The following is a 21771-nucleotide window of genomic DNA, read 5'->3' as shown; positions in this document are numbered from 1 at the left end:
TCAGGACTCCTCTAAATATATATACGTTGGTTGCACGAAAAAGTGTCTTAAATTGAGAATTAATAACCATAAATCTTCTTTTAGGGATCCTAGAAAAGAGAATAGCACAAGTCTATCTAAAAGAATTTGGCACCTCAAAAGAAACAATATTGATTTCTCAATTTCTTGGAAAATCCTATCTTATGCCCCTCTTATAGATATAAAAATAAAATTTGTAGGTTATGTTTAGAAGAAAGCTATAGCGTAATGAGAATGAATGGAAATCTGGTTAACACTAGGGATGAAAGTGTTTGCTCATTTAAACACATGATCAATTTCCTTTTTATCAATCTTAAATAATTCTTCACTCCCCACTTGCTTATATTTGTTTTGGGTATTTTTTAAAAGATATTTCTATATATTATCTTTTTCTATGGAATATGATTACTCATCACATCCTCTTTACATCATTATATCTTACACTATCATGATATTTTTTTTTATTTGTCTAACTTTTTCTTCTAACAATTGCATGACTCACTATATATTAGGCTAACACTTTATCTAACTCTCCCTACACCTCCTTTTCTCTCAATATGTCTGTTTTTTAAAAAAATAATATCGTTCCTTAGTATATATATAATATACCTATATATTTTCTTGTATTTTATTTTATTTGTATTATGTGTCCTTTTAAACCCCCTCAACATAACCATTCTAACCAATACTGTTTCATGTTACTTGTCAGTCTATCTGATAATTAAATATATTATACTGCTGATATATGCAAACATATATAGTACTTCTTGATGTCCTACATGCATACAACTGTGTGTGCATATCTATTATTATTGTGTGTTTATTCACTATATATTGCCAATAACTTGTATTTTTTAATATGAACGTGTACGTATATATATGTATGTTTTTGCATACACACATATATACTACTATTTCTTTATATATGTCTGTACTTCTATCTATATGTGTGTGTCTTTTTTCTCTCTTTGCACCTGTATGATTATGAATACATTTATACGGTGTTCCTTTATGTAATCCCTAATCAAAAAACAACTGGAATTCCTATATCTATGTATACTAATGTGCAGAGATTCCTCTACTCACCTATAAGTAAATATACTAACAATTTTTCCTTATAAGTTTTTGTATAAGTTTTGTAGGAGATTGTGTATAAATTTTTTTGTATATTTATGTGCACCCCTAATATTCTTATATTCATAATACACAACACTCTTCTATTACTTCAATATTAATACACACCTAATGCCACTATATATCCCTCTTACATTATACCAAGTTAGTTCCTTACCTCATATTTTTATTTATACTTAAACATAGTTACAAAATCTTAATTCAAATATAACCATGCCTTTCCATTGGACATTTCTGTACAATCTTTTCCCTACACGACTTATTTGGAGAATGAATTTCTAATCTCCTTACTCATCTATAGAGGGAACATCTCTAAAACCTCTCTCACTTATATTTTCAAATAACAGTTATAGCCTTTAGCTTTAGTTAATACCTAACTGGCCTCACACATATCTTTCTTTCTAATAAGGATAAATATGAATCTCCTAGATCCTACTCTGCTTTTTCCTTTGCACTGAAGAGTACAGTGATATATAATTAATTTAATCTAATCTAATTAATTAATTCTATTCAACCATGAATTTGCACATTTAATATTTAAAAATACTCAAATATTTAAAAATATTTTTTATAATATTAAAAAAACATGTTGGCATTATAAATATAAATACATAAAAGATATGCAAACAGATGTAAAACATGTATAAAATGTCGATATGATATACGATAAAACTCGTAGGTATTTAAAAATATTCAAGAATGCTCATTGTTATAAATACACAGGCAAAATATAAAACATCAACATAATATAAGACTTATTGAGTTAATAATTTACACAATAATTATTAATTCACACGATAAGATACAAGGTAATAAAGATTCACAAGTTACTACACTGAGTCTGGTGGAAAATTTGAAATTATATATTACATTAACATGACATACTAATACACAAAGATAATATTCCCTCGACGGGCTGTTTCGGAGACGTGTCCGATAATATGATATAAATTTCATATTTTAATGAGACAGACACTCCCCTCATCAGGATGCTTCACAACAAGACACAATGATAGCAACATATAAAGGGACAACTTACTTCGTTACATTGTAGCCAATATGTATATGTGTATATATATATATATATATGTATATCTCTCTATATATAAACGGCAGTTTGTCTGTCTGTGTGTCTGTCAGGTTGTACCCTCACCCTGACCACGGCTTTCAACCGATTCTGATGAAACTTGACACACACATAGCCCAATGTCATAATTCAAAACTAACGCACCGAAAATTTTGAAAAGTTCCCCCAGTTCTGAAAAAAATCGATAAATTCGACATGGGGTCGAGAATCTAAGCTTTTTATATGCAACACATTTTCTGTTGTAGTTTTCGCAATTTGCAATCGATTTTCACCAAACTGATGGTGAAGCTTAATGTTACCCTGAGAAACTTAATTCTTACGTTAGTTTTCCATGCAATACCTTACCATCAGAAAAAATCGATAAAATCATGCCATTTTGGGAAATCGCGTTGAAATTCAAGATGACATATTTTCGACAATATCTTTCACAAATTGGCAGGAATTTTTTTTTAAAATTCACAGCGAGCATCATGTCTGCTCCTTTTTATTTCAATAGGATACTTTATTACTGGAAAAAATTGGTTAATTAAATCATATGTGGCACACATAGCAAACCGATTTGTGTATTAAACACAAACCACAGACTGTCTAGGGGACGCAACTCGACCTTTTTAACTCACTTTGCACCAGTGTCGACACTCCTGCTAGCCTCCGGGACGCTGTCTTCCACGACCTACAAAACAATTTACGCAACCTAAAATGGCTGACAGGCAGAGCTATTCTCGCACCCCAAAATACAACCATCAACTCCATCAGTATCCAGCTACTTGAAGCTATTCCTGGTGATGTCCACATCTACAAATCTATAGATAGGACAGCAGACCCCGCTGAGCTTGCCGATTATCCTGTTGAATTCCTGAATTCACTTGAACCGCCAGGCCTGCCGCCACACATCCTGAAGTTAAAAGTCGGTGCGCCCATTATGCTCATCAGGAATTTGGTTCCACCTAAACAGTGCAACGGCACACGTCTGGTTGTGAAACATTTGGTACCACATTTAATAACGGCCACAATACTTACCAGTTGTGGGAAGGGAGAGGACGTCTTCATTCCATGCATGCACCTTCAACCGTCGGGCGCTGACCTACCAATCCACTTCAGGCATTCTCAGTTTCCTGTCAAACTCTGCTTCGCAATGTCCATCAATAAATCCCAAGGCCAAACGTTACATTTGGGCGAACAGTGCTTCGTCCATTCGCCCACGGTCAACTCTACGTGGGCTGTTCATGCGTTGGGAGGCGCAATGATGTTTTCATGTTTTTGCCCAAAGGGACAGCTAGGAACATCGTATACACAGAAGTATTCGAGTGAAGAGAAGACATTGCAACCTACACATGCGCCTTCGTTCCCTAGAGGGAAAGGACTAGATTGGGATTAGTTGTTGCCTACTAGGGGCTCTTACATACCCGGGCAACGCCGGGCTATGCTGCTAGTGTATATATATATATGTATATATATATGTGTATATATATATATATATATGTATGTATATGTATATATCATCATCATTGTTTAGCGTCCGCTTTCCATGCTAGCATGGGTTCGATGGTTCAACTGGGGGTCTGGGTAGCCAGAAGGCTGCACCAGGCCCAGTCTGATCTGGCAATGTTTCTACGGTTGGATGCCCTTCCTAATGCCAACCACTCCGTGAGTGTAGTGGGTGCTTTTACGTGCCACCGGCACAGGTGCCAGGCAAAGGCTAGCAAACGGCCACGATCGGATGGTGCTTTTTACATGCCACCTGCACGAGGCCAGTCGGGGTGGCACTGGCAACAGCCACATGTATATGCATATATACATATTATTATTATTATTATTCTGTTCATAACAATAGACGTGTTTATATGTTCCAATGTATGTATATATGTATATGACGTATGGTATATGTACTTGAACCTATTGTTTAATTGTATTTATTTATGTATTTTACACATGTAAATAGTATATACACGTTGATTGTGTATGTATATGTATGTATATATATATATGTATGTATATATGTATGTATGTATATATATATATAGTGGTTTTATCTCTAATTTAATATATATATATATATATATTAAATTAGAGATAAAACCATTATTAGGCAAATCAAAGTGAAAATCATAAACCAATACATAGAAATAAAATTAATTAATAAAAAAATATATAAAATATAAAATTCAAAATTTAAATTATTTAAATTTAAAGTTAAAATTTAAAAAATTATTTAAATTAATAATGTATACTTATAAATTTTTTAATATATTTTATTATTATTATTATTATTTTTTTTTTTTCACAAAACCTCGCAAAGCTAAGTATATATTTATATTTAAGATTTAAAAATTTTAATATTTTAATAAGTCTTATGGTATAATATTGTTTTTTATATAAATATTGATGGTTATGTAATGATCTAATTATTGTAATTTTTTCTATATAATTATTAGATATTAACATTACGTTTATTCGTAAGACTTTACTTAGCCAAAGAGATATATAGATCTTTAACAATTATACGAGTTTTTTAAAGTTAGGTTTCATGTATATACATGTATTGATAGCATAAATTTTAGTCATAAATAACTATATTTGTTGATAGTTATTTTAAATTTCTTATAATTGTTATTATAACTTATATATTGTTTTTTTTAAAATTGATAATTGATAGTAATATTCTTCCCATTGATAAATATATTTGTAGTATTTATTTGATACTATATAACTACGGATTGATTATTTCATTAAGTATTTTATTATTCTATTTTAACTATACGATTTTTGAAAGTTATTAGTTAGCCAAAGAGATATATAGTACGTTAATTTGTTATAGCGTTCGTTTAAGATTGTTTGTTTTTTTACAATTAGCTATTTCATCTTTAATCTATTAATATTTTTATAAGTAATAATGAATAATTAATTTATTAGGTCTTTATTATATGTGCATATATATTTATTGATAGAGATAATTTTAGATCTTAATTCTAATATTTATATACATTTGTATATTTTCATTGATAATTTATTTATTATTCAAATATTATATATATATTATTTGACTTGAAATTATATTTAATAATATGAATAGTCATTTTTTTTTTTTGTAAAATATGTATGTAATTAGATATTGACTATAACTGATATTAGATTATTTGTGGGTTTCTTAACTTAAAAATTAATACTTAAAAATTAATATTTAACATTATAATCGATTGTATGACATAATCATAATCGTTAAGTTTCTAGTTTGATAATAGAGTTTTTATAAGAAAAATTATTATTTTATTTATTTCTTAAAAAATATTGTTTAAATATTTCTGATTATTTATTTAAATATTATAATTAACCTGAAGATTGACTATAACCATAATTCGAATTATTAATTGAATTTAAATTATTGTTATTCGAATTGGTTTATGGGCATGGAATGATAGTAGTGGTTTTACTCTTTATCTTATACTAGCAGTATCGCCCGGCGTTGCTCGGGTTTGTAAGGGAAATAACTATATAAGCATTTTTAGAGAGTTATAGCCAAAAAATAGGAAAAAAATGCATTAAAAATGGAAAAAAAATTAAGGTAAATTTCTTTTTAAATCGTTGACACATCGTAGATATTTTTAGAGAGTTACTTCCCTTATATAATAGCGAAAAAAATGCATTAAAATGGAAAAATATGATGGTAAATTTTTTTAAATCGTAGACTCATCGTAGACGCGTGCTAATACCCAGAAGGGCTCGATATGACTCACGACTATAAGATACCCGGTTTTGGTTACACTGCACCGCAAAATGTGGGAGTAGTTAGGAATCTAAATCGTAGGAGACAGACACACAACTTCACTCTTATATATAAAGATATAAGTCACGTAGTTATATACACATACTTTGTTATATACACATTCTTAAAAGAAAATGTTATTTTGAACACAACATTTACAAAGAATAAAATATTTTTTGGTTTTTCTTAACCCTTTCGTTACTATATTTCTGACCAAAATACACCCCTTATGTGTTTCAATTAATTTCTAACGTAATCATAAATTTAGTCTGGTTTCATTAAACAACAATAACTTTTTTATTTATCAATATATTAATGTGATTTTTGGAAGATAATTTAATGAAATGTCCTCAACCAATTCTATACTATAATTTTTGTCACAAAGTGACTCTAATTGCAGGTAGATACAGGTAAATTCAACAATATATAAAATTATTAAAATTTTGTTCAAACATCGCTATAGAAAATGGGTTATTAGCTAATATTCAGTTGGGTATACAAGAAAATTTTACGATAGAATTTGTTATTCTGGGTAACTTTCTGATACCCATAATAATATTTATGGCAAAATAGGCCTTAATTTCATTTAAGGTTATGAGAAACCACTAATTATCCTTTCTTTCGCTTTGTTTACGTTTAGTGTAACGGTTCGTTTCCGCTGTAATGATTTCAAATAGGCTCATTCGAAAAAGTAAAAAGAAATAGTCTAAGGCTTTACTCTTCTGGGAAAGTCTGTGGCTTCGTGTCCAGTTTCTTCAGGAAAATCACCGAAAGAAACAGTTTTTAAATTTTCACTCCATTCAGGTACCAATTCGTTTTCTTTATCGCTGTCGGATTCACTGTTTTCACTTTAATAGCTGCAAACTTGCAAAGACAAAGGAGGAGAAGGGTGATAGCGTCAGTGAAACAGTTCGCTCCGTTTGTGTGTGTGTGCGTTTGCGTGTGGTGTAAACCAGACTAAGAAAAGCATTTGACATACACACCAGAATGTGAGTTTTCTGTAAATTTTGCTTAATTGGAGTTTAAATTTTAAAAACTGGACCTGGCATGACCCGATGCATTCTACTCTTAAAAATGCTAGGTAAATTGTAATTGAAGAAATCCTATATTGTAGATTTCTATAACTGACAAAGGGAGGCAGATAAAATCTGCCTTTTATAATAAGAGATTAAACTTTTAATACTTTTTGATAGTTATATATATTTAAAAAAAAAATAATATATATATATATATATAAATTTATAAGTATAAATTATTAATTTAAATAATTTTAAAATTTAACTTTAAATTTAAATAATTTAAATTTTGAATTTTATATATTTTTTATTAATTAATTTTATTTCTATCTATTGGTTTATGATTTTCACTGTTTGATTTGCCTAATAGCAGTTTTATCTCTAATTTAATATATATATTTATACTATAAAATTAGATTTAATCCTAAATCTAATTTTTCCCTGTAAGTTTGGATTTACTCCCTAATATTATTATTATATGTATATATATATATGTGTATATATATATGTATGTGTATATATAATATATATATATATATATATATATATGAAGGCAAAGATTATGGCACTATTCACCAACTTTACACAAAGTGACTGCCTAGAAGAGTTGCAGGTGATTCCGAAGTAGTCTGGAGGCCGTGGTTAAATCAATGGCGATTTTATCGAATAAATTTACTCTTTAGTATTTGAAGATATTTTTGTGAAATTTTTGTAAATATATCTGTTAGAATGAGATGTCAATGTTATTTTTATTTTTGTGTAATTTAGGCAACAATATATTCACTGCACCCTTTATATAAATATCTTTAACATAATCGAAGTTTGTAGATGACTGAGTCATTGTGAGACTGCCTGTTATGTATTGCCCTAATTAAATATTTGATATGCTGGTTTAATCCTTAAATCTTAAAAATGTTTTAGCCCAAAGGCCGCGGCCATGCTGGGGCACCACCGTTTCATTAATTTCTATATATTTTTCCATTTTTTCTTTTCTTTTCAGAATGCTTGATCTTTGATTTCAGCTACTTATAAAAGTACATCAAACAGCACACCATGGGGACATTGTTCCGCAGCGAAGAAATGACATTATGTCAATTATTTTTGCAGTCTGAAGCAGCATATGCTTGTGTATCAGAACTTGGAGAGTTAGGATTAGTGCAATTCAGAGATGTAAGTATCTGTATATGTTACAAAAATCAATTATCGTTTATTGATGCTCCATATGCATCCGCACATACATACATACATATATATGTAGAAAAATCTGTAAAACTTTCCAGAAGTTTATCATTTAAGTATATATCAGCATGTCTAGATAAGCAAGTATATGCATAAGAAGACATACATTAAGCAAAACATACATATATGCACGTATACTTGCATACCCACCTACCCTGTTGTTGATGTTTGAATTCTAATGAAGGAACCTTGAATCAAAGTTAGAAATCAGCTCTTTATTGGCAAAAAAACTTGGAATAAAATTAAATAATAAAATACATACATAGACACGCACATATACATGTATATATATATATATTATATATATATATATATATATAATATATATATATATATATATATATATATATATATATATGTATGTATATATATATGTATGTATATATATATGTATGTATATATAATGTATGTATATATATATGTATGTATATATGTATGTATTATATATATATGTATATATATATATATGCATGTATATATATATGTATGTATATATATATGTATGTATATATATATGTATGTATGTATGCATGTATATATGTATGTATGCATGTATATATGTATGCATGTATGTATATATATATGTATGCATGTATGTATATATATATGTATGCATGTATGTATATATATATGTATGCATGTATGTATATATATATGTATGCATTTATGTATATATATATGTATGCATGTATGTATATATATATGTATGCATGTATCTCTCTCTATATAAATGGCAGTTTGTCTGTGTGTGTTTCTGTGTGTCTGTTTGCTTGTACCCTCACCCTGACCACGGCTTTCAACCGATTCTGATGAAACTTGACACACACGTAGCCCAATGTCATAATTCAAAACTAACGCAGCGAAAATTTTGAAAAGTTCCCCCAGTTCTGAAAAAAATCGATAAATTCGACATGGGGTCGAGAATCAGAAACACAAACCGTCTAGGGGACGCAACTCCACCTTTTTTTACTCTCAAAAAAAATTTACCATCATTTTTTTCCATTTTTTGGCTATAACTCTCTAAAAATGCTTTATAGTTATTTCCCTTACAAACCTGAGCAACGCTGGGCGATACTGCTAGTGTATATATATATGTATGCATGTATGTATATATATATGTATGCATGTATGTATATATATATGTATGCATGTATGTATATATATATGTATGCATGTATGTATATATATATGTATGCATGTATGTATATATATATGTATGCATGTATGTATATATATATGTATGCATTTATGTATATATATATGTATGCATGTATGTATATATATATGTATGCATGCATGTATATATATATGTATGCATGCATGTATATATGTATGCATGTATGTATATATGTATGCATGTATGTATATATATATGTATGCATGTATGTATATATATATGTATGCATGTATGCATATATATATGTATGCATGTATGTATATATATATGTATGCATGTATGTATATATATATGTATGCATGTATGTATATATATATATATATATATGTATGCATGTATGTATATATATATATGTATGCATGTATGTATATATATATGTATGCATGTATGTATATATATATATGTATGCATGTATGTATATATATATATATGTATGCATGTATGTATATATATATATATTATGTATGCATGTATGTATATATATATATATGTATGCATGTATATATATATATATATGTATGCATGTATGTATATATATATATATATGTATGCATGTATGTATATATATATATGTATGCATGTATGTATATATATATATATGTATGCATGTACGTATATATATATGTATGTATGCATGTATGTATATATATATGTATGCATGTATGTATATATATATAATATATCTACATATGTACATATATGTCTATAAATGTATGTATATGTATGTTTGTATTTGTATATATATGTATATATATATATGTATGTATATGTTTGTATATATCATTCAACTATGGTAGTAGTTGAATGATATTCTTATGGCTGCAATTTACTCATACACAGCATCTTTCAGAGGGTGTTGCTAATTCAGTTCTTAACTAAATTGAAAACTGTTAACATTTATGAATTGGACTGGTCTCTAGCTACATTTTGGCATTAAAAAATTGAGATTTGATCTAGTAGAAAAAAGTTTACATCGAAATTTATAGCAACATTACAAGAGAGTAAGTAATGCCACCAATCAAGTTTAGATCTAAATAGCTCTTTTATTTTAAAATCAAAATATATTTATCTTAGCTTCAATGATAGAAGAAAGCATGAAGAATTTCATACAAGAATTTGTATTAGAAGAATGGATTTCATACAAAAATTTGTATTAGAGAGAACGGATTTTATCATGAAAAAAATATAAGTAAGGCAAAAAATTGGATTTAAGTACAATTGACTTTTTTATTTTAAAAACAAACTATATTTTAATTAAACTTAAATTATAGAGCTTAATTCGAGGGATTTCATGGTATCAGTCTCAAGCAATGAAGTTTTAAAAGAAAAACGTTATCAGTGTTTGTTTTTCAAATTTGAGGGTGATAATATAATTCTATACTTTTTTTATGAATATAGTTCTATAAAGGGTATTTTAATATATGTCACCGGCATCGCTGAGGTAAGGAAAAAATTATCAATGACACCGCTAATTGACACATTTGACACATTATTAATTAGCATAGTAGCATAGCCTGGAAAAAACGTGGATTACATAGAAAGATGTGAGCAAGGGAAATGATATTAAGATTATAAACCTGGAAAATTACAGGAGAAGTTATTACACTTGGAAAAGTCCTAGACAATTTATTACATCTGGTTAAGTATAGAAAAAGAAATGAGGAGTAGATAGACAGCCAACTACTGATGAAGGGTCCTTTCTCTGTATTTACCTGTCTTATTTTCCATTTTTTCATGTTGTTTATCATTTAACTCATTTTTCCCTCATTTGTGTTACGTATTTCATGTTATTTGCACCGTTGGTGACATCCTGTACCCATATATGCATGTATATCATCATCATCATCATGCGTCCGCTTTCCATGCTAGCATGGGCTGGACGGTTCAACTGGGGTCTGGGAAGCCAGAAGGCTGCACCAGCCCCAGTCTGATCTGGCAATGTTTCTACGGCTGGATGCCCTTCCTAATGCCAACCACTCCGTGAGTGTAGTGGGTGCTTTTTCCATGCCACCGGCACAGTTGCCAGATGGGGCTGGCAAACGGCCATGGTCGGATGGTGCTTTTTACGTGTCACCGGCATGGGGGCCAGTCGGGCTGGCAACGGACACGATCGGATGGTGCTTTTTACGTGCCACTGGCATGGGGGCCAGGCAAGGCTGGCAATGGCCACGATCGGATGGTGCTTATTATGTGCCACCGGCACGGGTTACGTGCCATACAAGCAAAATGCCCCCCCCCCCGTCCAATGGATGGTGCTGAGTTGTCAAACATTGAAATCAAATTTTCTCAAAACAACTTGCCTGACCGTCCCATAGGCCTCCTCTTTGAGAAACACTGATTTAACCTAAATTTGAGACACCAAACAGGCCGGCTTTTTTTGCACAAACTGCACGTGCATCTTTCTCACGTACGCGTAGTATCAATCGCAACAGCTGATGTACTTGCGCATACAAATGCATGTTCCCACGGCTTTATCGATTGCATTCTCACCTAGAATCGATATTTATAATTTTTTCAAGACTTATATACACCCTGTTACCGTCAGTATCTACATATCAAATTTGAGCGCAATCGGATGGAGGATGCCTGAAATCCTAGAAGACACACACACAGATAGAGAGAACGGATTTTATATAATATATATATATATATATATATATATATGTGCGTATGTATGTATATATATATATATATATATATATATTATATATATATATATGTGCGTATGTATGTGTATATATATATATATATATATATATATATATATATACACACACACACACATATATATATTTGTATATATGTGTCATCATCATCTTTTGCAAAGAAACCAGGCACTCCCACCTCAACATTTGACAAAGAAGCAGTAGAGTCACTTCTCAACTTTATGAATGAGTTTTTCTTGTCCCAACTTGTTCTTCCACCAAGAAGATATCAGAACATTTTAGACCTAATGTTTAGTAACCACACTACCACTATACATAATATAACAGTGGAAAAACCCCTGCTTTCAGACCGTGACATGGTTCTCTGTAACCTGAGATTCCACCAGCTGAAAGCTAATCCTAGTAGCTTCTCTACAGCTCACCTAACATGGATCTCTATAATGCCAACTGGGATGCAATCATGAATGAGCTGTCACATGTTGACTGGTCTTTCACACATGCACACACTTCCTCCAGCATCAAAATATCTTGGCAGATCTTTGTAGATACTGTCACAAGCATATGTGCAGAACACACCTCACCAAGACCTGTGAACAAAAGTAAATGCAGAATTCTCCAAAACTGAAAAACTATTATCAGAAAAATAAAAAGCACAATAAATAAAATTAAACTAAAATACTGCCATCAACCATACATATATTTGATGGCTATTGACCTGCTTGAATCAAAAAATGTAACCTCCAACAATACATGAAGACCATCATCAACAATCAAAGAACAGCTGAGGAGAAATGGGCCATTGATAAAATCAACCTCAGCTCCGAAAGTGGTCTTCTCTTTTGTGAAAAAACCACAAGGTCACTGTCTTCACTGTTGGTCCTCTAATTGATGAAAATGGCACTCTTCAATATAATGCCTAAACCATGAGTGAGATACTGTAGAAGCAATACTGCTGTTTTCATCAATCCTGATATGGACAATTTGGGCTGTATCATTGATGTTAATCTTCAGCACACTATAATGGACATAACATTTGGTGCCCCTGATGCCTTAGCAGCAATAAACAAAATTAAACACAATTCAGCAGTAGGTCTTGATAGGTTCCCTGCTTGTGTTCTGCACACCAACTTGCATCTCCTCTTGTTAATCTGTGGATGCTGGCTATATTCCTGAAAAGTCCCTTGCAGTGAGCTACTGTCCAATCTCACTCACTTCTCATATCATCAGGGTATTTGAGTGGATAGTGAGATCATGAATAACCCACTTTCTTGAAAGCAACAGATCGCTGAACCCCAACCAACATGGGTTCCGTAATGGAAGGAACTTCCAAATGCAGTTCCTGCATCACTTTGATGATATTTTGAGAGATTCAGGAGAGGGCTCCAACACTGATGTCATCTACCTTAATTTCATCTGCCGATGTCATCTACCTTGGTGTCTCTGGAAAGTTACTACAATGGATCAAGTGTTTCCTGAAAGACAGAACCTAACACGTTGTAGTTGAAGAAGTAAAATCAAGCCCAACCAAAGTCAGTAGTGTTGTTCCACAAGGTACTGTGTTGGTCCCACTTCTTTTCATCATCTACATCAATGACATTACTGACATCATCAAGCACAGCAACATGAGAATTTTTGCCAATGATTCGAAGATCCAGAAGGTCAATGAAGTGGGTGACCAGACATACCTTCAGTCAGATCTACTTACTATCATCCAGTGAGCAGAAAAGAATAATATACTGCTAAATGAGGACAAATTTGAGTTAATCCACTTTGGGAAAGAGGATACTCTGAAATTCCCATACTCCCTTCAGGTGAAACTCTCATGGCATCCAACAACTCATATAAACAACAAAGTTGACATGGCCTGCAGAATGTGTTCCTGGATTCTCAGAACTTTCCAGTCAAAAGATATTTGCACCATTATCCTTCACTTCTCCACTTTTGCCTGACCCCACCTTGAATACTGTGGTCCACTGTGGTCTTCCCATACGAAACAAAGTATCGTGAAAGTTGAATCACTTCAAAGGTCAATTACTTATGATGATGATGATGATAGATGGCATGACAGTTTGTGGCATATCATAATCAACTTTATCAAAACCTTTTGCATAGTCAAGATATATTATGTCCACATTTGAGTTGTTGAGTAACTGCTCAACACCCAGTCATAGTGCTGTAGGAGCTGGGTCAGGCAGCTCCTGCCTGGTCAAAAACCATGCTGGGTATCACTCATCAAGTCGTTTTCTTCAAGGAATATGACTAGTTTCCCTCTGACTATTGGTTCCATGACTTTGTTGATGTGTTAGAGAGATAGGCCTATAATTTTTGGCATCTGCTCTGCTTCCTCCTTTATGGATTGGACATGTTATTCTCGCCTTCAGTTTGCTTGGCAGCTTGCTATTTGCAAGAAAACTCTGGAAGAGAATCTGTAGTGGTTTCGCTAGGGCATGTTTACATGATTTGTGGAGGATTACTGGGAAACCATCAGGACCAGCAGTTGAGTTTGCATCCACCTCATCTATAGCTAGTATTATATCTTCTTCCCCAATGTTGATGTAATCTATTGTAACTGCCTCACTTGTTAGAGGTGAGGCTGCAAAGTAATCCACTGGTTCATTCACTTGTCTGTGTTCCATTGGGGGTGGTAAAGACACTTTTGAGCTGGCCATTCAGTCCCTCACTGATCTTAGTTGGGTTATCTGTGAGGGAGCCACCCTTCTGGAAGAGGGTTCCTGTTTTGCAGCGTACTGGGGCTGTTTCTTTGGCATAATGAAAGAAAACCTTTGGGTTTGACTTAATGTTTTTTTTTAACACAGGCTTCTTCATCTGCTCTTTCCTCCACATAGGACTGTTGCAAGTTTTTTCAATCTCCATCAGTGTTGTTTTTAGGCAGGACCTTTCACTACTTTTGGAGTGTTGGTTGAAGCAATTTGCAATCTTTGTTCTTCTTCTCATGAGGATCTTCTCCTTTGGAATCTTGTTCCTTTTGGTGTTGGCTTTGTGCTCTTGGACATATTTCTGGCATATGGTTTGCATAACAGACATGAAACAATCTAGTTTCATGCCAATGTCTGGTGTGGAGAGACATTTTGGCTGGACTAGTCTGAGGATCTCTTTTTGGATTGATTTCCAGTCTGCTTTGTGGAAGTTCAGATTGGGTTGATTTGCTCGATTAAAGGCGGTGCTCCAACATGGCTGCAGTCTAATGACTGAACCAAGTAAAAGAGTATAATATATATATTATACATACATACATACATACATATATATATATATATATATTATATATATATATATATATATATATATATATAATATATATATATATAATATACACACACATATATATGTGTGTGTGTGTGTGTAATATATATATATATATATATATATATATATGTATATGTATAATATATAAATAGATGTGTGTATTTTTCCCTTGTTTACAATTAACATGGACAAAATAGATAAATAGTTACCAGGGTAGCAAAAAATCACACTAGTAAAAAGGATGTAACTCCTTGTTTTTAAAGGTTGAAACTCTGGGTTTACGTGAAATATTTTGTATAATATATATAAATAAATAAATGGAGTTAAACGCAGGTGTTATTCAAATTCTTTTACTTCCGACACATGTTTTGAAGATATCACTGGTATTATTCCAAAGGAATAAAATGGTGTAAAACAATGTAATCTTCTCTTCAGGGAAATGAAGAAATAAAACTCGTCAATAAGACATTTTAACAGAATATGATGGAAATGTAAAGTGATGAACTGAATGTTATTAAGTTTTTTTAAAAAAAATATTAGAGGATATAACATCAAAGGTAGCCTCTTTTTTCAGAGTGGACTTGCACTGAAAGGTGTTGCTATAGCAACCAGCTAGCTTCCTGTAACTCTCTTCTGTTGCTGATCTTAGGTTTCTTTTGGTGTATGAGGATGGCTTCGGAGATTCTAAGGTTGCCCTTGTTCTACTGTGTTGTCCTGACGTGCACTGTGAATTGATGGGTCTGGCATCTCCATAGATGTTTCTTCATGTAATTGTCTGCCTGCATGTGCTCCTTAATGCGTATATGCAGTTTTCTTGTTGTGCTTCCTATGTAGGATGCCCCACATTTGCCACAGATGATCTCTGTTAACTATGGATTGTTTGACTCTAGCTAGTTTGGTGTTGAGTTTGGGGTCGTGAGGGGGAGGGTAGAGTTGGTTATCATGGTGGTAGACAGGGAATTTAAGTGTAGAGGAGTGAGAGGAGGAGATTGAAGAAGAAGAAGAAAGAGATGACGGTAATGATGAGGAAGATGGTGAAGACGACGATGAGGAAGATGTAAGAGGGGAGGAGGAAGTAGGAGGAAAAGGGATAGATGATGATGATGACACAGATGAAGATGGTAAAGGTAGTGATGGAGAAGATGTAGAAGATGTAGATGAAGGTGAGGGTAATATCGGGGATTATGTCAGCAGTGAAGATATTGGCAGCAATAATGATGAAGATAAAGGTGATGGTGGGGAGAGGGGGTTTAAGGGCCATAGTCCATTTTAGTTGGTAAGCTGTCCGAAAGAAGTTGGTCTCTATCTTCAGTTTCAATTTGGCATTGAGTTGTGCTAGAATGAATTTGGGTCCGTAGCTTAGCAGTTGTTTCTCTGCCTGTGCGAGGGAACAAGAAAGGTCTGTAACCAGGGTATTGTTAGTAGTGGCCTTGGTAGGTATGGATGTATTAAGTGGTGGTGGGGCCCTGTGGGTGGTGGTAGTAGGGTGCATAGAGTTTGGTGGCTGGTCAGTCATTGCTATGGCTGTTGTGTTGAACTATTTAAACTTATATTTTTGTTGGTCAGTGTGAAGTATATTGTTGTTGGGATGGTGATAGTAAATGTTGTTGGTTAGTTGAGTTAGCAGTAGAATTTAATCTGTTTGCATTGTTCTGGCCTCACCAATGATCCTTTATACAATATATTCTACACAATGCTTCATAGTAATTGTTCCATATATATATATATATATATATACATGTGTGTATATATATTTATTCTTTAATTGTTTCAGTCACTTGACTGTGGCCATGCTGGAGCACCGCCTTTAGTTGATCAAATCGATCTGAGGACTTCTTTGTGAGCCTAGTACTTATTCTATCGGTCTCTTTTGCTGAACCACTAAGTTACGGGGACTTAAACACACCAGAGATGTTGTGGGGGTGGGACAAACACACACAAACATACACACATATATATCATCATCATCATCGTTTAACATCCGCTTTCCATGCTAGCATGGGTTGGATGATTTGACTGAGGTCTGGCGAGCCAGATGGCTGCACCAGACTCCAATCTGATCTGGCAGAGTTTCTACAGCTGGATGCCCTTCCTAATGCCAACCACTCTGAGAGTGTAGAAGGTGCTTTTACGTGCCACTGGCACGAAGGCCAGTCAGGCAGTACTGGCAGCGGCCATGTTCAAATGGTGCATTTTATGTGCCACCTGCCCAGGAGCCAGTGCAGCGGCACTGGCAACAACCTTGCTCGAATGCTTTTTCATGTGCCACCAGCGCATACATATATATACACACACACACGCACACACACACGCATGTACACACACACGCACACACACGCATGTACATACACACATATCCGACCGGTTTCTTTCACTCACAGGGCTTTGGCCGGCCCGAGACTATAGTAGAAGACACTTACACAAGGTGTCACAAAGTGGGACTGGATCCAGAACCATGTGGTTGGTAAGCAAGCTACTTACCACACAGCCACTCTTGTGCCTATGTATAATAGATATATGTATGATATATATATATATATATATATGTATGAGATATATATATATATATGTATGAGATATATATATATGTATGAGATATATATATATGTATGAGATATATATATATGTATGAGATATATATATGTATGAGATATATATGTCTTGCAAACAAGATGGCTGCACCAGGCTCCAATCTGATCTGGCAGAGTTTCTAACCACTCTAAAAGTGTAGTAGGTGCTTTTATGTGCCACTGGCACGAGGGCTAGACAGGCGGTACTGGCAACGGCTACACTCAGATGGTGTTTTTTACGTGCTACCTGCACAAGAGCCAATCCAGCGGCACTGGCAACGACCTCACTTGAATGTTTTTCACGTGCCAGTAAGGCGACACTGGTAAGGATCATGCTCGAATGGAGCTTTTTACATGCCACCGGCACAGAAGCCAGTTAGCTGCTCTAGCAACGATCACACTCGGATGATGCTCTTTGCACTCCACTAGCATGGATGCCAGTCATCGAATTTGATTTCAATTTCACTTGCTTCAACAGGTCTTCGCAAGAGTTTAGTGTCCAATGAAGGAAAGGTACGCATAAGTGGTCTGGTTACACCCCTGGCATAGGCCACGAGGTTATGGTCTCACTTGGTTTACTGGGTCTTCTCAAGCACAGCATATTTCCAAAGGTCTTGGTCACTAGTCATTGCCTAGGTGAGGCCTAGTGTTCGAAGGTCATGCTTCACCACCTCATCCTAGGTCTTTGTGGGTCTACCTCTTCTGCAGGTTCCCTCAACCGCTAGGGTGTGGCACTTTTTCACACAGCTATTCTCATCCATTCTTGCCACGTGACCATACTAGCGCAGTCGTCTCTCTCTTGCACACCACAACTGATGCTTCTTAGGTCCAACTTTTCTCTCAAGGTACTTATACTCTGTCGTGTATGCACACTGACATTACACATCCATCGAAGCATAATGGCTTCATTCCTTACGAGCTTACGCATGTCCTCAGCAGTCATGGTCCGTGTTTCACTTCCATGTATTATAGCTGTTCGTACACATGCGTTATACAGTCTACCTTTTACTCTGAGTGAGAGGCCCTTTGTCACCAGCGGAGGTAAGAGCTCTCTGAACTTTGCCCAGGCTATTCTTATTCTAGCAGTTACACTTTCAGTGCACTTTCCTCCACTACTGACTTGGTCACGTGGTATTTATTGCTCCACATACAAAAACTATCTTCCCAGTTAGCCTTCCTTTGATATTTTTGCACCTCTTATGTGTCCATAGCTTACACTGGGTATGTCTCATAGAGTTTCTACCTACGCCTTTTCTACAGATCAAGCAGGGCCATCTACTTGAAGGGATTTGTTGTTTGCCTCCCTTCCTACTTATTAGGACTTTGGTTTTTTAGCTAGGTTGACTCTAAGGCCCTTCGACTCTAATCCTTGTTTCCACATCTGAAACTTCTCCTATATATATATATATATATATATATATACACTTTTTACAGAGAAATGGATAGATAAGGTCATAGAGGTTGTCAGGGTATGTGATAGTGTGCTTAAGCTCAGGCTAGTCCTGCAGAAAAATATAGCAACAATTATCTCTGCCTACGCCCCACAAGTGTGCCTACCAAATGATCAGAAGGACCATTTTTATGATAACCTTTTACAGGCTATCTCAAAGACAAATGGCAATGACCTCATCGTTGTGGCTGGAGATTTTAATGGGCATGCTGGATGGCAATCTGATATCTTCACCGGTGTACACGGGGGCCATGGTATTGGTTCCCGAAATGAAGAGGGAACTAGGCTACTAAAGTTCTGTGATGCATGTAACCTTTTAATCTGCAGCACTAACTTCAGGAAGCCAGACAGCCACCTGATAACCTATCGCTCAGGTGACTCTACTAGCTAGATTGATTTCATCCTCACCAGACAGTGGAATGCAGGGTTGCTCTTAAAAACAAAGACCCTCCCAGGTGAAAAATGCACCCTGCAGCATAGACTAGTCATTAATGACTTTAGACTCGAGGCCAGAATGATGCCAAGAAGCAGACCAATCCAGTAAAGAAGGATTTGGAAGCTAAAGAACCATTCACATAGTCAGAGATTTAGGGAAATCCTCATAAAGAAATTTGATGAGAGGCAGGAGGAGTTACAGACCTTGGACATAGAGGGTAGCTGGAAATTCTTACTTGACAGCTTACTGAGTGCCACAGACCAAGTCTGCAGATGGTGCACATTCTCTTCCAGACCTAGATTAACGTGGTAGTGAAGCAATATGGTAGACAAAGCCATATTAGAGCAAAGAAACAGGACTGGAAAACCTGGAAGTGTGAGGGTAGCAGGGAAATGTACCAGATAGTCAGAAGGGAGGCTGGGCGACAGGTATACATAGCCAAGGGAGAAGGAGAAAAGAAATTTGCCAATGTCCAGTGACGTGAGGACTAATATATGTGTGTATATATATATATATATATATATGTATATATGTATCCCCATACAGCCTATTTTTGGAAAGAGAATATCCCTATATAGCCTGCAAGATCTAGTCTATGCGTCTATTTTGACTTCAAGTTTGAAGGATTTTGACATGCCTTCTAGAAGAAGCAGTGAAATCTCTTTCAAATTCCACCTTATTGTCTTCATAAAGGAAGGTTACTTGGATTTATGTAGTCTTAGGTATTTATGAAATTATGATATGTGTGTAGCTGAAATTTCTTTTGTTCGTCTTTTTATGATTTGTCTAAACAACAGCAAGGGACTGGTGTTTGGTTTAAATAAAAAATTATTAGGCACAAATTTAAGTCGAACTATTTCAGTATGGATAGTATGCTGCCGAGAAGTTTGTGAAAATGATTTATGTTACTTTATACTCCATGTACACAACCAACTTATCATTACTATCATACAGATAATTGATATAGTACTCAGAATCATTATAGTATATAATATGTCCAGATCATGCCTTTTACTATTCATTTCTCCAGGAATCATGTAATTAATCTTTTCCTCAATCTAATTTATCTTGTGCTGCAAATTTGTAATAATTATTTGACCTCAGTTTTCAATTATCTACTTTGTGGCTATGAAAAACGAAGCTTTATATTTTCCAATGTTTGTCTGTGTAGTCTTGTATTTGAAATTCCATTATAATTTATTGCTGAATAGTTTATAGTTTGTGAGATTTTGAAATGCACTACTTGTTTTGTAGTTTAAACATTTATGAAATCGTAACTAGGTATAAATGGAATATAAAACTGTTTTAGTTTCTGTCTGCAGTATACATTCCTGATAAGTTTTGTACCTAAACCCATATAATTATTTGCAGCAACAAAAATGCTTAGAGTAATTTGAACTTAAAGTTGGTTGGGACACCTGCCAAAGTCATAATCAGTAAGGGAACTTAATAGCCCAATAATTAATGCTTGCCCATTTGGCAATTAAATATTTTAGATTACACTTCTTACTTGCTCTTGTTTTCGTGTTTTGTGAAAACCTACTTGTTAGGTATTGGAAATTGTTGACATTAGCCTTGATTTTCTAAAAACCACAAGTACATGTACATAATTAGACAATTATTCTATTATGGTTTTTACCAGAAAGGATTAATTTGCTGTGTAGATTACTTAAATTGTTTGTGAATGAAGTTTTTTTTATTGCTTGTTTGTGCATTGTTTTATTTTTTAATTGTATTTATTTATTTATTTATTTATTAATCATGCTTAATTTTTTTTTTCTGAAATTATCTTTCAGCTAAACCCTGATGTGAATGCCTTTCAGCGCAAATTTGTAAATGAAGTTCGCAGATGTGAAGAGATGGAAAGGAAACTTCGTAAGTGGGATTTTCATTTACATTTTCACCAATCCTTTTGCGAGAATTTCGAAAGTGTTATTTCATTAAAGAA

The 21771-nt window shown here is 33.8% G+C and overlaps 1 protein-coding gene across 5 annotated transcripts in view; it reads left to right on the top strand.

Annotated features, from left to right (window-relative positions):
• Positions 1–21771, top strand: part of LOC115216617 (V-type proton ATPase 116 kDa subunit a1) — a 153638-nt gene that overhangs the window by 18702 nt on the left and 113165 nt on the right. For all 5 annotated transcript variants that reach the window (XM_036506447.1, XM_036506446.1, XM_029786097.2 and 2 more), the window contains exons 2-3: positions 8019–8188; positions 21620–21698. In XM_036506447.1, the coding sequence (XP_036362340.1) occupies positions 8072–8188; positions 21620–21698 (196 nt within the window). In that variant the 5' untranslated portion in view covers positions 8019–8071. The remainder of the gene's footprint in view (positions 1–8018; positions 8189–21619; positions 21699–21771) is intronic.

The sequence above is a fragment of the Octopus sinensis genome, linkage group LG10 (genome assembly GCF_006345805.1).
Source record: "Octopus sinensis linkage group LG10, ASM634580v1, whole genome shotgun sequence".
NCBI classification, from domain to species: domain Eukaryota; kingdom Metazoa; phylum Mollusca; class Cephalopoda; order Octopoda; family Octopodidae; genus Octopus; species Octopus sinensis.
This window is presented reverse-complemented; position numbering and strand designations above follow the sequence as displayed.